Source organism: Nicotiana attenuata, unplaced genomic scaffold (assembly GCF_001879085.1).
Source record: "Nicotiana attenuata strain UT unplaced genomic scaffold, NIATTr2, whole genome shotgun sequence".
In the NCBI taxonomy this organism is placed as follows: Eukaryota; Viridiplantae; Streptophyta; class Magnoliopsida; order Solanales; family Solanaceae; genus Nicotiana; species Nicotiana attenuata.
Genome location: NW_017672085.1, coordinates 49134 through 65532, shown reverse-complemented (window position 1 = coordinate 65532; position 16399 = coordinate 49134). Strand labels below are relative to the sequence as shown.

The following is a 16399-nucleotide window of genomic DNA, read 5'->3' as shown; positions in this document are numbered from 1 at the left end:
TTACCTCGCGCTTCTGGATAGCAGTTCAGCGAGAGTTGGGCACACGGGTTGAGTTGAGCACAACGTTTCATCCCCAGACGGACGGTCAGTCCGAGCGGACTATTCAGATCTTAGAGGATATGCTCCGAGCTTGTGTTATTGACTTCGGAGGTTCGTGGGATCAGTTCCTGCCTTTAGCGGAGTTTGCCTACAACAACAGCTACCAGTCGAGCATCCAGATGGCTCCTTATGAGGCTTTATATGGTAGGCGGTGTTGGTCTCCGGTTGGATGGTTTGAGCCGGGAGAGGCTCGGTTGTTGGGTACGGATCTGGTTCAGGAGGCCTTGGACAAGGTCAGGATCATTCAGGATAGGCTTCGTTCAGCTCAGTACAAGCAAAAGTGCTATGCAGACCGCAAGGTTCGAGATGTGGCTTTTATGGTTGGTGAGCGTGTATTGCTCCGAGTGTCGCCTATGAAAGGCGTGATGAGATTTGGGAAGAAGGGCAAGCTTAGCCCTAGGTTCATTGGTCTGTTTGAGATTCTTGATCGAGTGGGTGAGGTGGCTTACAGACTTGCTTTGCCACCGAGCTTATCAGCCGTACATCCAGTGTTTCATGTGTCCAGGCTTCGGAGGTATCACGGCGATCCAGCCCACGTGTTAGATTTCAGCACTGTCCAGTTGGACAAGGACTTGTCTTATGAGGAGGAGCCGGTAGCCATTCTAGACCGGCAGGTTCGTCAGTTGAGATCCAAGAGTTTCCCTTCTGTTCGTGTTCACTGGAGAGGTCAGCCTCCTCAGGCATCGACCTGGGAGTCTGAGTCCGATATGCGAAGCCGTTATCCTCATCTTTTCCCCGACTCAGGTACTTCCTTCTTCTGTCCGTTCGAGGACGAACGGTTGTTTTAGAGGTGGAGAATGTGACTACCCAAAGGGGTCATCACCTGTTTTAAATAATTCTGGGCTTCTGAAGCCTTGAAAACCTCATTTAAAGTCACCTCGATTTGCGTGCGTAGTCCGGGCGCGTAGCCGGAAAGCTTAAATGTGAAATTCTGTGAAAAATGCTAATTTTTGATGTTAAAATGAATAAATTTGACCTTGGTCAACATTTTGGGTAAACGGACCCGGACTCGTGATTTGATGGTCCCGAAGGGTCCGTAGGAAAATATGGGACTTGGGCATATGCCCGGAATCAAATTCCGAGGCCCCAAGGCCAAGAAATGAATTTTTTTGTAAAATTGTTTTTCTGAAATTGTTTAAGGAAATTTGATATGAAAATTTATTAGAACGTGTTGGTATCGGGTCCGTATTTTGGTTCCGGCGCCCGGTACAGGTCGTATATATGATTTAAGATGTTTCTGTGAAATTTGGTGAAAAACGAACGTTGTTTGACGTGATTCGGACCTAAATTGGAAAATTTGAGGTTTTATGAAGTTTGAAAGAATTTTTGAATTTTGAGGTTTAATTCGATGTTTATGATGTTATTTTGGCGATTTGATCGCGCGAATAAGTCCGTAGGATGTTTTTGAGGTTGTGTGTATATTTGGTTTGGAGCCCCGAGGGCTCGGGTGAGTTTTGGATAGGCCACGGGTGCATTTTTGAACTTTGAAAAAAATTGCTGGTATTTCTGACCTGCAGGCTTCGCATTTGCGAAGCCTGGTTCACAAATACGATATCACAAATGCGTATGGCCTTTCGCAATTGCGAAGTTAGCCCAGGTCTGCTCTTTCCTCGCAAATGCGAGACAATTCTTCGCAAATGCGAACACTCTCCTATTGGCCAGACCTCGCAAATGCGATCAATAGGTCGCAAATGCGACTCTCGCAAATGCGATGCTGATGTCGCAAATGCGAAGGTCCGTAATTTTCGAAGGGTTCCCAAATGCGAACTGTTTCTTCGCAATTCCCATATCTGAGGGTCGGGGTTCGCAATTGCGAACCCCTGTTCGCATTTCCCATAACTGAGACCTGCATTTTTTACACTTAACCGATTTTGAACTTCATTTTTCATATTTTCTCAAACCCAAACACACTTAGGCGATTTTTCAAGGTTTTCTTCTTCTCCAAATCAATTGTAAGTCAATTTTAACTAACTTCCTTCAATTCTTAACATCTTTTAACATGATTTGAACTTCAAATCAATGATTTTCATGGGGGAAATTTGGTGTTTTGGGTAGAACCTAGGTTTTTCAAAAATTGGGGATTTGGACCTCAATTTGAGGTCCGATTTCAAAATAAATTACATATTTGAGTTTGTGGGGGAATGGATAATCGGGTTTTGGTTCGAACCTCGGGTTTTGACCACGTGGGCCTGGGGGCGATTTTTGACTTTTTGGGTAAAACTTGGGAAAACTCATTTTCATGCATTGGAGTTGATTCATTTAGTGTTTATTAATGTAATTAAGTAATTTGTGATTAGATATGAGCGAATTGGAGGTGGAATCGCGGGGTAAAGCTATAATTGAGGCTTGAGTTGTATTCAAGGCATTGAGGTAAGTGTTTGGTTTAACCCTAGCTTGAGGGACTAGGAGTTGAGTCTTATTTGCTAATTGCTTCTTGTTGTGTACGACGTATAGGCATGGTGACGAGTATCTATACGTTGGTGTCGAGCATGACCGTGAGTCTTAAATTGATAGTTGCTGTGTTCATAAATGACCCACTCGGATGCTTTAAATTGATGACTCTTGATATTGAGTAGAGATTTAGCTATTCTTGTGGACTTTATTTATGCTTGAGTACTGGTATTAATCGAGCTGAGTAAGAGTTGAGCTAGGATTTGGTTATAGCTAAATTCTCCCTTGCCGGGATGGTTATTTTGATATTGTTGTTCCCTTGCCGGGAAATTTTTATTATGTTGCTTCTGTTTTCCTTGCCGGAATTTTATTGTGACTTTGTGTTGAATTGAAATGGGAGTGGGTGGTACGCCTACAACAAGTTATTGATTGAAATGGGAGCGGGTGGTACGCCTACCACGAGATTTGATGAAATGGAAGCGGGTGGTACGCCTACCACGAGATTTGATGAAATGGGAGCGGGTAGTACGCCTACCACGGAAACATTGAGAAATGGGATCGGGTTGCACGCCTGCAACGAGATGTGTACTGACAGTGAAATCTGCTTTATTTTCCCTTATCTGTGTTAGAATTAATTTATTGATGTTCCTATTATTCTCCTGAAATTCTGTATTATCTGTTATCCCCGAAGCATGTTTTCCTCTCCCATCTAAAATGTTTATTCTTGTTATTTTCCCGCTGTAGACATGTATATATATAACTGCACAGGTTTATGTGGTAGTCCTGTCTAGCCTCGTCACTACTTCGCCGGGGTTAGGCTAGGCACTTACCAGCACATGGGGTCGGTTGTGCTGATGCTACACTCTGTGCTCTTTTGCACATATCCAGGTGTCGGAGCAGCTTACGGTGCGCAGCAGTAGTCAGGGAGCCGACCTTCAGTCCACGAGACTCCGAGGTAGCCTTGCTGGCGTTCGCAGGCCCGGCGTCTCTTCTATCAGTTTTCATGTTCTGTTGACATTTGTATTCGAAACAGACTATGTCCTTTATTTCAAACTCTTATTTGTAGTAATCCTAGACAGTCCTTGTATTGTTGTGACACCAGGTGCTGGGTAGAGACTTGTATTGGCTTTATAGACGTTGTTTCTATATTTAGTTCAGACTTCCGCTAAATTTTACTTTTCGTTGTCTTTTAACTGCCTATTCATTGATAATTTAATTGTTTAATCATGTATAAAAACGAGATAGGTTAATGTTTGCAAAGGTTTTTTTTTTTTGGCTTGCCTAGCTTCCACGAGTAGGCGCCATCACGACTCCCGAGGGTGGGAAATTCGGGTCGTGACATTAATATTTTTACCACGTTTTGAGGTATAGCCGGGGTCTTGTTGTCGGCATTACATAACTCTCTTTTGTATCTTTAGAGGCTCCGTAGACACTATGTGGGTTCTATATAGGTGTTAGAAAGGTCAACGGATTATGTTGTGATTTAGACTCTTGTTCCACTCAATTATAAGAATGTGTGTATTTTGAAACCTAATAATGATATAATTAATGAATTGATTTAGTAATGTATATGCGAACTTTCTATTGTCTAATTAATGAAAGCATGCCTTCTCTTGATCATAAGTGAGTTGGGTAGAAAGTGTCTAACAGGCTTGCTCGACCGGGTCCACTTGGTTGAGTGCCGATTGCGCTCCCCGAGGTTGGGGCGTGACACCACCGCTCTATAGAACTTACCTTTAAGTTTTGATAGCACATTCTTATCACACAAAACACCGGAAGCGAGCCTTCATTTCATCCATCCCGCCCCAATACTCAATACGGTATGTGACATCCTCGTCAATCTCATAACAGTAAACTAAATTCAAATATTATTCCGAAGACCAGAACAGCCAGTGGCCAATTGCGAAAGCACAATTGTGGGTGATTATTTCATAGCAATATCAGAGAGAGCACGGTATTTGCGAAGAAACAAAGAATGCAGACGAATACGGCTTAGTTTATTGAGAATTGATTTTGAAAAAGAAAAAAACAAGGAAGAGGTTGCATGTAAATAGGGCGAGCACCTTTTGGTAGCTTTTCATAATCTGGCACTCAACCATTTCTACAAAAATAGAAAAAGAAGAGGAAGAAGAAAAAGACAAATCTCAGACAAGCAGTTGCTAATGGTGGACAGTAAGAAGCCTATCTTCAATAGCATATTTATCATACAAGTGAGGCTGGGGATGGAATGGAGGAAGTACACAGCTCAGGAGGTATGAAAATCCGAAGGGCCGGTTATTCACAGCACCTCAATAGAGTATCATCAGCTATTACTTGTTGCATTACATTGTACACCTTTAACAACTACAATCATAAATGACTTTGCCGCCTTCTTGCAGAATCTGATCTTAGTCTCTTCACAGGGTTTGCCCAGCCAACAGAGCTGCTGCTACCACTGCCATTCAACTGATTTTGGGGTGGTGTCTGCTGGTTTAACCTTCCCCCCTCCTTCACAGTTGGGAGTGAGCCTGGACTTCTGATACTGCGGGGGACACTAGGTGGTGAGACAGGACCAGCAGAACTACTCCCAGGTTTCATACCCAACTTCTCTCTATCTTTTCTCTTCTTCTTGCAAATAACAAGCTCCCCGGGATGAGTGAACGGCCGTGAATCATCCTGTTGGCTAAGCTCTCGGCCGCTGCTACCACCAAATCTTGTTTCTCTTTGAGCCATATGATTCTTAGCCTTGGCATCTTCACCGGCATGGAGTGCTCCACGTGTCTTTGGTTTCTGTAGTGGACTAGGGTCAGGTTCCATTTCATTTATCAGTTTATGTCTCTTGTTCTGACCTACAGGCATCTGCCTTGAAGATGCGCCGGGTGTAGTACTAGCTGCAGGTCCAGCAAAAGAAATAGAATTCCTTGCTTCTCGGAAGTCAGTCTCTGGAAATTCTATCTTCAAGATGTCAAAGAAAAGATCATGCACTTTCCTTGCTTCAGATCTCACCTGTAATGGTAGCGAAATTTCAGAAATTGAAGTAAAAGAACATGGGGGGAGCTGGGTATGAGCATCACGTGATGACCAATAGCCCACTCAATGCTGGTTTCTTCACTGGTTGACTCAAGTTCGTTTATACATTATTCTTATTCGATGAGTTACATAAATATCAGGAAAACAGGACTGGCATTTGTATGTCTTTTCTGGAGATCAGTATGAAAGCATGGCAATAGTGAGTAGTATAATAAGCTGAATCAGTTCAGATCTTAAGTATCATAGCATACCTCATGTGAGAACCCAAAGTATTGCACTGCACGTTTTAACATCAGCTGCACATCAGACACAAATTCGAGCACTCCACTGTACTCAGACTCATCAACACGCATATCAATTGTCTGTAAACCAAATGGACTATCGTCAGCCCCACCTATGCAACCAGAACTTTCAATTCTGTTCCACAGACCATGTAGCAGTGGAATTATTTGATGGCCTCCCTTCTCTATTTTCTTTTGGAGCTTGATAGTGACAGTCTTGCACTGCAATAGAAAGAAAAATCATGCACAAGATCAGGAGTAATATCTGCAATCAAGAGAGGGAAAGATTGACACACAGCCCTGAGTAATTGGATCTTCTTTATGCAAGCAGATACAAAATGAAACCCAACTTGCTTGGGGTTGAGGCGTAAAATGTAGTAACACTACGCTGAACCAGCTGGACAGATTGTGTTCAAGTACATTAAAGGCAGTCACCCGACCATAATTTCTGATTAAAATCAAATAGTCCTAGCCTGATCAACATATATTAGCCAAAGCTGTAGCAACATGAAATATTCAGACAAAACATAGGAAAACTGATCATAGATTAAGAGGTCATTCTGATGAAAGCTGGAAACCAAAATAATATATACAGTATAAACTTTAAACTAGAAAAGCATACAATACAAGACAATTAGGCCTCAATGCCAATCTAACTGCAGTCAGCTATAGGAATCTTCTGCATCCGTTCCGCTCTAATACAAGACACTCATTTGAACAAGAGAATTTAAGTCCAGGTACTTGTATAAAAAATTAAAAAAAAAAAACTATAACAAAATGTGCTACACAAAACCGATTCCTTCTCCCAAACTCCAGTAGAGATGCAGTATCAAGAAACTAATGCAATAAAAAGGAGTTTCAATTTAAGTAACAGTTGAATACTACTTTCTAAGTGTTTTTACCTTTCTTTGAATGACCTCAGACATCTTAGTCCCTCCACTATAAGTCCCGCTGGGCTTATTATCCCAACTTTCTCTTGCGGGTTCAAAGGAATCATCAGGAGACAAGCAACTGACTTTTCCAGGTTTTCCTGAACCATGCATCTTCACTGAATTAGAAGATTTCCTCGTGGGTATGCTTCGCTTACTCTTCAAGGATGCATCACCTTGACCATGCTTTAAAGCACTAGGCTCTGCAGGCGCTTTGTGTCCACGATCGTTTCTCACTTGAAGATCATATCTACGATCCCCTTGAAGTGCCATCTGAGAAGAATCTCCACGCTGCACAGCTGGCTTCTCAATGAGCGTCTCTTCTGGCCTTTCTGCAGCATGCCTTGGTCGAACCCTCAAACTGCGTTTCCTTTTTATTTTGGGCTGCAACACCTGTTCTTCTTCGCCTTCATCACGATCTTGGATCCAACTACCAGACTGCTGGAGATCCACATGTGAGTCTCCAGATACTGCAATTTCTCCTTCCTCTAATTCATCTGCCTGAAATTTAAAAAATGGAAATTTGGAAGTCATTAAATCTTATCAGTACTGGAGGTACAGCTTTAAAGAAGGAACAAAGGGAATGAATTCCCTACCATCCGTTTGGCCCGAGAACCAGGCCTGGCATCTAATGCTGAAAGGGATCCAAACTTCTGCTGAGATGACACAGACGAGGATACTATTTGTATCGGTTTTTGGCTGTCTGAAGATGATCCTGATGAACCCACTTGATCAGGTACAAGAGTCTTTGCACCTTGTGGACCTTGGTGGTATTCATATCTATCAGCATAACTTGGACCATCTTCTTCTGATTGGTCTTTGTTAACTGGTGTAACGCCAACAGCACCACTAAATTCATCATCTTCGAATTCCCCAATTTCTCCTTCTTCATGGGCTGAATATCCGTTCCTCTCCTCAGAGCTTGCTTCAGAGAAGTCATCGTCCAATTCTGTGTAAATAGGAACCTTCTTACTTTTGGGCCGCCCCCTTTTCTTCTCAGATTCAGGAGCTCCACTGGAGTCCATGCCAGTACCACTACTAAATAAGACATTCTTTGAGGGCTTTTTTGCTAAATTGGCAATGGCCCCATTAACTTCCTTACTGGTAGCACGAAGCCACTTTGGAACCTGGTCATATCTAGTCATCTCCTCTTCCCAATCAAATTCTTCATCCATTTGATCAAATTGTTCTACCTCTTCTTCACTCCTAGCAATCATGCGATTTACCTCCTGAAGAGAGGGAACATCATGAAGTGTCTCTTGATATCTCTCTTCGTCATGTAATAACGTTTCTAAAGTCAAACGCCGCTCTTCATGTGTAGTCCTTTGGTCAAAACGCCCAGCATTTATAACTTCATCAGCCATGTCAATCTTATACTGTTGAATATTATTCCGAATGAGACTCTCAATAGATCCCATATACCGGTCCTTGCCCGCGAGGTCATCATCAGAATCAACTATGCCTCCAACACGGAATTCATCCTCTTTCTGATGACTTGCAATTTTGTCAACAACTGCCTCCATGTATATGACTTTCACTTCTCTTTTCTGCCCTATACGATGGGCTCTAGCAACTGCCTGTTCCTCATTTTTGGGGTTTGGATCAGGATCATAGATAATAACAGTGTCAGCAGTCTGAAGATTCAATCCACGCCCAGCAGCACGAATGCTTAGCAAGAAGATAAAGCAATCAGTATCTGGACTATTAAAATCCACAATAGCTGATTCACGATCCTCTAAGCTCGTTGTCCCGTCAATTCTTCTGTAGACGAGTCGTCGCCACTGCAAATACTCCTCCAAGATATCAAGCAGCTTTGTCATGGTACTGAAAAGCAACACCCTGTGCCCTGTCCTTTGAAGTTTAATTAAGATCCGATCAAGAATCCACAATTTTCCACATGATTTAACAAGAAAGTCCTTTGTAACATTGAGATATGGATAGTTAAGCAAAGGATGGTTGCAAGCTTTTCGAAGCTCCATACATCTATTATTTAAAACTTTATATGTTTTAGGCTGGTAATTTGGATTTTTTTCAGCCCTTCGCTCCTCATCTTCAGGGTCAACTCTAAGTGAACCAGTAGACTTGATCCAGTCGTAAACAGCACTCTGAAAAGCTGACATCCTGCATCTTAAGACAACTGAGACCTGCAGTTGAAGTTATCATTAGAGAGGTTCACATCACAGTTTTGAAACCAAGGACAACCATGAAGTTATACCTTGGGTGGAAGTGAACCTTCAACATCTTCAACACGACGCCTGAGCATGAAAGGCTCGAGAATTTGGTGAAGTCGATGGATAATAATGACCTTCTTCTCAGTCTCAAGCCAGTCATCCTCAGCATTGTGTGTCGGACCTTCTTTTTGAAAGGGCTTGGAGAACCAATCATGAAATGCTTTGCGATTATCAAATACTTCTGGAAGTAGTAGATTTAGAAGTGACCATAGTTCCTTCAAATCATTCTGCATCAAACACATTTAAACAAATTCTCTTATGCTAATTCATGCGCTAAGGAAGTTCAGACAGGAATGGATAAGTAAGAAAGAGTTAATGTGGTTAAAAGAAAAATAAGCACCCAGTTGCAACCAGTGAGCCATGCTTGAGAGCATTTGGCAAAAAAACTCAAGCCAAGGACAGAAATGCGAAGATTAATTTTTATTGTCTATGTGACTTTTGTTTAATTGTCTATGTAACTCTGCTTAAGCACTACTAATACAAGACACTTAAAACCTCATGCAGGGATTTTCCCTCTAGCTGTACAAAGTTCACAATGATGGATTGTGATTGTAAGCAAAAATATCTTGCTGAACCACAATTTTCCTTGTTAAAACCAATTAAATTTCAATGGATCAGCATGCAACTAAATTCAAAAGATACATCATTCTATATGTGCAAGTTTTAAGACAATTGAGCACTGCGCTCAGTCTTGAATAGTTTTGTTTGTAGCATCCTACACTAACATAAGCCCAGTTAAAGGTAGGACATACGCAATAAGCTTATCCCAATAACGCAGATTCAAACATAAGCAGAGTAATGTAGATCTGAACATAAGCAATGATAGACACAACACACCTGCAATGGTGTCCCCGTGAGAAGCAAGCGCCTTTGGCATCGATATCTGTCAAGATCACGAGCAAGAACTGATTCTCTGTCCTTCATACGTTGTGCTTCATCAATTATTATATACTTCCAATCGACTTTTGAAAGTTTAGAACGATCATACATGATGAACTCGTACGTAGTCACGAGAACATTAAATTTCATCGCACAAACTTCCTACAAGATGTTGAAGCATATAGAACCTTCAATTCCAAGTTCAACAACATAAGCCAGTTAAATTTCAGCATGAATGCACCATACCTGTGAAAATAACTTGGATCTTTGATCCTTCCCACCAACATAGAAGATGCAGGACGCAGATGGAAGCCAATTGAGAAACTCACTCTGGAAATATAAAATGAGTAAGTACAAAGGGAAACCAGAAAGACACTCACATTATCAACAGCAATTGATTACCAACCTTCCAATTAACTAGAACTGCATTTGGCACAATTATAAGATGTGGTCCATAGTTTTGTTTGAATTCCATCAAGTAAGCAATTAATGCCATAACCTGTTGAGACAGAAAGAGAACACAAAAAAGAAGCATATCCCTAAAGATCTCACTCAAAACATATTCAGAGTAAAGCAGGACACTAAATTGGATGAAAGAGTAAAGACATTCACCTGCACAGTCTTCCCCAGACCCATCTCATCAGCCAAAATACCATTTAGCTTATTATTATACAAAGAAAGCATCCACTGCAACCCCACCTGTAACATTTGAATACAAAAAATTTATCTCATGTAAAAGCACAAAATGATATACTGAAATTAAGAAAATGAAAATGTATGAAGTCAATCATTTCTGCATATATTGAAGTTTGCAACGTACCAACTGATAGTCTCGCAAAGTTCCAGCTCTTAACATAGAAGGCTGCCTTATAACCCTTTCATTCACAGCATGGGCAAGATGGTAATACCTGAAGACATGAAAAAGAGTACAGAGTTGAGATAACCTAATGGCAGCTAAACAATGACACCGCATAACATGCTAAAGACAGGTGTAGTCAGTTAAGATAAGTGACAGCTGTCCTAGATGTAAACAACCACAATGTCGATGACAATCTGGATGGACCAGATAACCAAATGTCTTCCACATGAATTAGAACTGCTTGGTTAATATTCAAGAGCAAACTGAACTTATCAGCAAGAAAGCATCGACTGCCGAACAAAACTTCTCCCGTGTAGAAATGTCCCAAAATGCCAAGGTGTAATAAGGAAAGAAAATGAATTACTTGTTAACTGATGAACCATCTCTGGGTGCATTCATTTCAGAGAAACGATTCCTTATCATGACTTCCTCCCGAGCACAGGCTGCCGCAGCTCTTACTTCTTCTTCAGAGAGGCCCTGTTATCATGGGAAAAAAATGAAAGAACGCAAATAAAATATAATCACCAACTAGGGACGGAAAAAGTTTATCAAATAAATCCAGCAGAACGGGAGGTCCATTTGTTCCAATTAAGAGGGCATAGTTGCAAGACAAGCTTTGGTATGATTTTTTTTGCTCATAATAATATATATAAATATGTATATGAGATACCAAAAGTGGAAAAGGCATCTGGTCACTTCTGCATTGCCCTATGATTAACCATAAAGTTGCACCAACGACATTTTCCCTGAATTTAGCAATTTGTAACTCATGCATAGCAACTTAAGATAGTGGCTGCACAAGGCAGGGCAAGAGAAGTACCTGTGCTCGTGCAGCAGCTGCAGCAGCATTTGCAGACTCCTCAACCTCCTGTTGATTTTTTGTCGCTGTAATTTTACTTCCCAATTTATGAAGATACTCTTCTGTCTGACTCAAAAATGATGAGAGAACAGCATATCTCTCTGAAGCATCACCGGGAATGTTGGTCTGCTGCTCTAGCAACATCTCCCTGTATCTCTCAACATCATTATTCTTCAATGCCTCCATTCTTTCATTCCGATTATCATCCTTTTTCTTTGAGAACTCCCTCAACATTCTCTCATGGTACTTAGCCACTCCCCTATTGCGTGCAGTTCGAGCATCACGTATTGCCCAATGAGCCTCAAGAAGCTTCTTACGCCATTGAAAAATAGATTTTAATTGTTTTTCTCGGATAGCTCTCTGGGAGGCCTGCACTTGCCTAGCAAGGTCCTGACGCTGACGTTCGCATAGCCTTACAAATTTTCGGTATGGCCTATCAGGCATTGCCATTATTTCCTGCTGCTGTTGCTCGATCTCATCCCTCAAGCGTGCCTGTATATCAGCAAGTCGGAGTTTCTTTTCTTCTATTTGTAATCTTAGAACAAGATCTGGTCTAATCCTTTTCCTCTCTAAATTAACAGCTAGGATATCACCAATCTTCTTTATACTTTCCTCCCTTTTTCTCTTGAGGATTTCTGAGCCTTCCTCCACTAGAAGATCCTTGATTTCATAAGCCAATGTTAAATTATTATTGTTGTTCATCATCATGGATGGTCCAAAAGCATCATGCTTTCGAGTGAAGACAGGAAAATCGAATAATGGTCCATGATACTTGCGAGCTGGACCTGTATCTTTTTGTTGAGTGACACTAGACTGCATAGGTTTTTTTGCCTGAGTTGCATCAGAACCAGTAGCTTGTGATGCAACAGATTTACCCCTATCCGGTGCAATATCACCTCTACTAGGAGTATTCTGAATAGCATGTTCAGCATCCTGGTCAGATTTACTAGCATGTCCCATGATTGGCTTCTCTTCTTTTCCAGGAAGAACCACTGATGCAGTCTCCTTTGTCTCAGTTGCACTATGTGGCACAACTATGGTTGAGGCAGCTGTACTCTCATCTCCTATGACCTCCTCCTTTGAACCATTCGGTCCATCAGATGATGGTACTACAAGCTGGGGACCCTTCTCACTTGGTTCCGGGCGTCTTGAGTTATCTTCTGAGCTTTTTCCCGATGACTTCTCCTGATTCGCTGTACCACTAGGAGGAAACGTTTGCTGCGTTTGCACGTCTAGAGGTGGCGGAATAATAGCTTGGAGTAACTCACGCGGTAATGTCCCATCTCCTTTCTACAAGCGAGAAAAAGCAGATCAAGATATATTTAATAATAACAGATTTGAGTATTTTGAGCAAGGGGAAGAAAAGTATGTAAAACTGAGCAGAGTACACTAATGAACAAACCTTTAGACGTCTAAATGCAAGTATCTGGGCTTTAAGAACATGCAGTTGCTGCTTACTGAACCCCAGATGTTGTTTTTGCACCTGACGGACATTTCCGCCCTGAGATTCAAGGGAATTCCCCAAATTCCCATCTGGAGAACAAGCTGCAGAATGTGGTGAAGGTCGACTCAATTGCCTGCCATACTGCGTCTGCAAGGTTTCTTGGGCAGTTGAGGTAGGTTTAGGTGGCAAGGTGTTATCCACACCCTGGTTCGGGTTTATAGATAACTGTGGGTATTGCATGGGAGGCAATCCACTGCTAGCCATAATTGGTTGTCTAGAAGGCAAATTGTTCTCTCTGCCTTGAGCAGAAAACTGCTGCTGGACTATATTATTTGAGTTATTAATTGAAGCGATGTTATGTGTCACACCGAGAGGACCAGTTGTAACAGTCTGCCTAGTTTTAGCAGAACTTGAGCCCGACACATCACTTGAAGAATGAGCATGGGGCGAGTTTTCGTTTGCAATTTGAGGTGATGAAACTTGCTGCTTTGGCGTATGACCTGATGAAGATTGAACAGGCACATTGCCATCAGGCACTTTCTGCTGGGCCATCATCATTCTGGACTGCATGAGCGGAATTAGCTGTGCCATAATGTTCGCATTTGCAGGTAGTGACAGATCAACATTACGTTCAAGTGCCAGAGCCTGCATTGCTTGCATCTGCGCAGCCATAGCAAGAGAGTTACTTGTCATGTTCGCCATGCTTTGCTGAGATGGTGGAGCCTGCATGGGCTTCGTAGCTACTGCTTGGCCAAGCAATGTTGGCTGGGAAGGAAGCTTTGGATCTGATCTCTGATCGGCCATCAACTGCTGGCCCTGATCAGATTGTTTCTCACCACGAGAGAAATGTTCTGAGGATATCTTTGATGATGATGCCTGGGCCTGGTTTGATGCCTGCATGGCAACAAGTTCTTTCATATTAGCAATTCTAGGATCTTGGTCCTTTGCAGGAGGGCCAAACATTCCCATTTTCATTTGCTGCTGATGTTGCATCCCAAGAGCTGACTTTTGTTGGGCTGCCTGGTAAGCATACTGCAAGTATGCCTGTTGAACAGGATTCAACATCTGTTGCTCAAAGCCCTGGCTCCTGTTCTGGCCATCTTCTCGAATGGTGGGAGAACCATGTTGTTGGCCCAAATCAATATACCTCCTCGACTGTTGAGGCAGCTGCATGGATCCAGAAGGTCCAACAAAATTACCCCCACCTAACATTCCATGGGCATTGCCAGTCTGGAAGGCAAGAATAGCTTCATTTCCTTCAGGCCTTCTAAGGAACTGTTGTTGCAATGACTGCAAAATGAATATCCAAAAAATGATACGCCAAAGTTATTTTGTAAAATAAGGTGAGTGATTCAAATAAGACCTAAATTCTAGTGATCTTATCCTTGACAATATAAGATAAACAAGTCTTAACAATTTATCCTTGAAAAGAGCAGCTATCTTGATTCAAGAAAGCAAGTCTTAACAATTTATTTGAAAACATACATAGTAAATATTCCAGAAATAAAGAAGGAAAAACCATCTCTCCAGATATCAGAAATAGGAAGCAAAAAAAGCACCAAAATACATGGAAAATATTTTAGCTAGAAAGCAAACAAGACACTCGAGAAAACTGGTATAACTGACAAAGCTGATCAATCCTGCCACTCAAAAGCATGAAAGAGTTTGTAGGGACATTTGCAGCATCCTAAGCACATAATGGACAAAATTCTTCTAGGTTGGTTAAGATACATCTTATTTCGTCCTGTGCTGTAATTCGTCTTCTTCAGTTCACTTTGTAATAAATTTGTTTCCTATTAAGGATAATGAATTCAGACAAAGCTTTAGACATGAGGACAACTACTACTACTCAGAGTTATCATTAAGGTAACAAATGTGGACAAAAAGTATCATATGTATGGACGAAATAGAAGATTACATTCCATAATTTAAGCAATGACAGTTAATCTGGAAGGAGTTGAGAACATCATTGCAGTAAGAATCACATGGACTTCCAATACTGTTGGAAAAAATAAATCTTTTGAACAGGTCAAGGTTAAAATCTTAAAGACCTGGCAAACAACAGTCACTCGCTGGAACTCAACACTTCCACTTGCCATTTCAAGGTTAACAATTTAGCCATTGAGCGCAGACCAAAATATACAGGTTTGATTCCTCAAAAAGTGAAGTTGATAACTATAAAATCAACATGTGCTACTACATTTTACAGCACAAAAGATTTCTCTCCAACATGCCAAAGTTTTCAAAGCTTAAGTAGCTGTCACCTCAATGCTACTTGAAACAAGAAAAAGAATGTCTTTCACATAGCAAGCAAATCATGTCACTTCAAGCCAAGTGCTGAAATTCAACAAAACCCAGTTCCAAAGAACAAACGTGAGGTCATTTCCAGAACCCACGTCCAAAATAGATAAATAAGGATCAATCCCACTTCAAAAAAACAAAAATGCAATAAAATTTGGAAAAAAAGGTTGTTAACCCTAACCTGGCGTTGTTGCTGCTGTTGATGTTGATGCAGCTGCTGCTGCTGCTGCTGCTGCTGCTGCTGATCCAACCCCATATGAGAGGCAGAAGAAGATGATGAAGGAGAAGCTGAGGCTGATGCCGCCGTGCTCCGCCCATGGCCGGCGACACCACCACCTTGCTGAGCTCCACCCCCTGATTGCATGCAGATTCACACACACAAAAGACTATTTTCTCACAAAATTGATGAAACCCACCTGAAATTTTCTTGATTAAAAGACAAAAGAACTTAAAAAAATTTCCAAAACCCAATCATAAAATGAGTAAAGAAAGACTAATTTCAGTGGAAACCCCTGTAGTTTCCTAAAACCCACTTTCCGATCCCAACGTTCAAATCAACCACCCACCTACCCCCTTTAGCTCTGCACCTCTCTGTCCCACATAACTGTACTTATCTATATAATTTTGGCTTTTTTTTCTGTATGTATATAAATTCCCTATTTTCTTGATTTTAAAAAAAGGAAGCGAGAATTTTGCAGAGGTGAATGGTGAATGGATTTTTGGCGCGAATCTGTGGGCCAATGATAAGATCGGAAAAGTTGCCGGCGATCCTCCGAAGTTGCCGGAATCTCTCTCTCTCTATTATTTATATATATGCTGTCTGGGGTGTGTGTGTGTGAATTTTCACGCAGTTTGCATTTTCAGCTCAAGCCCTAACCAGCTGTTATTACTATGTGGGGTTCTCCTTTTTTGCTTTTTTTAATTTATTTTTCCTTTTTCCTTTTTTTTTTTTTTTTTGGCCTTTTGCTCCTCGTCCTCCCAAATAAAAATGACAAAGGTTAGGTGACATTTCACATTTGTTTCATTTTTTTTTTTTTGTAAATTGAGTTTTGGAAAGAGGAAAAAAACATTAAGTTTTTGCAAAAATAATTTCGTTTGATGCTAGAGTTTTTTGTAT

At 41.3% G+C, this 16399-nt stretch overlaps 1 protein-coding gene across 1 annotated transcript; it reads right to left on the bottom strand.

Annotated features, from left to right (window-relative positions):
* Positions 1–4516: 4516 nt before the first annotated feature.
* Positions 4517–16141, bottom strand: LOC109211722 (ATP-dependent helicase BRM). The gene is made up of 14 exons (XM_019375290.1): positions 15464–16141; positions 12940–14271; positions 11499–12827; positions 11043–11155; positions 10640–10727; positions 10432–10518; positions 10226–10318; positions 10066–10149; positions 9778–9981; positions 8925–9167; positions 7306–8853; positions 6683–7210; positions 5751–6002; positions 4517–5475 (listed from the first exon to the last, which is right to left on the bottom strand). Exons 1-14 carry the CDS (start codon positions 15644–15646, stop codon positions 4840–4842), a joined length of 6720 nt encoding a protein of 2239 aa, XP_019230835.1. The 5' UTR covers positions 15647–16141; the 3' UTR covers positions 4517–4839.
* Between the last annotated feature and the right edge of the window lie 258 nt (positions 16142–16399).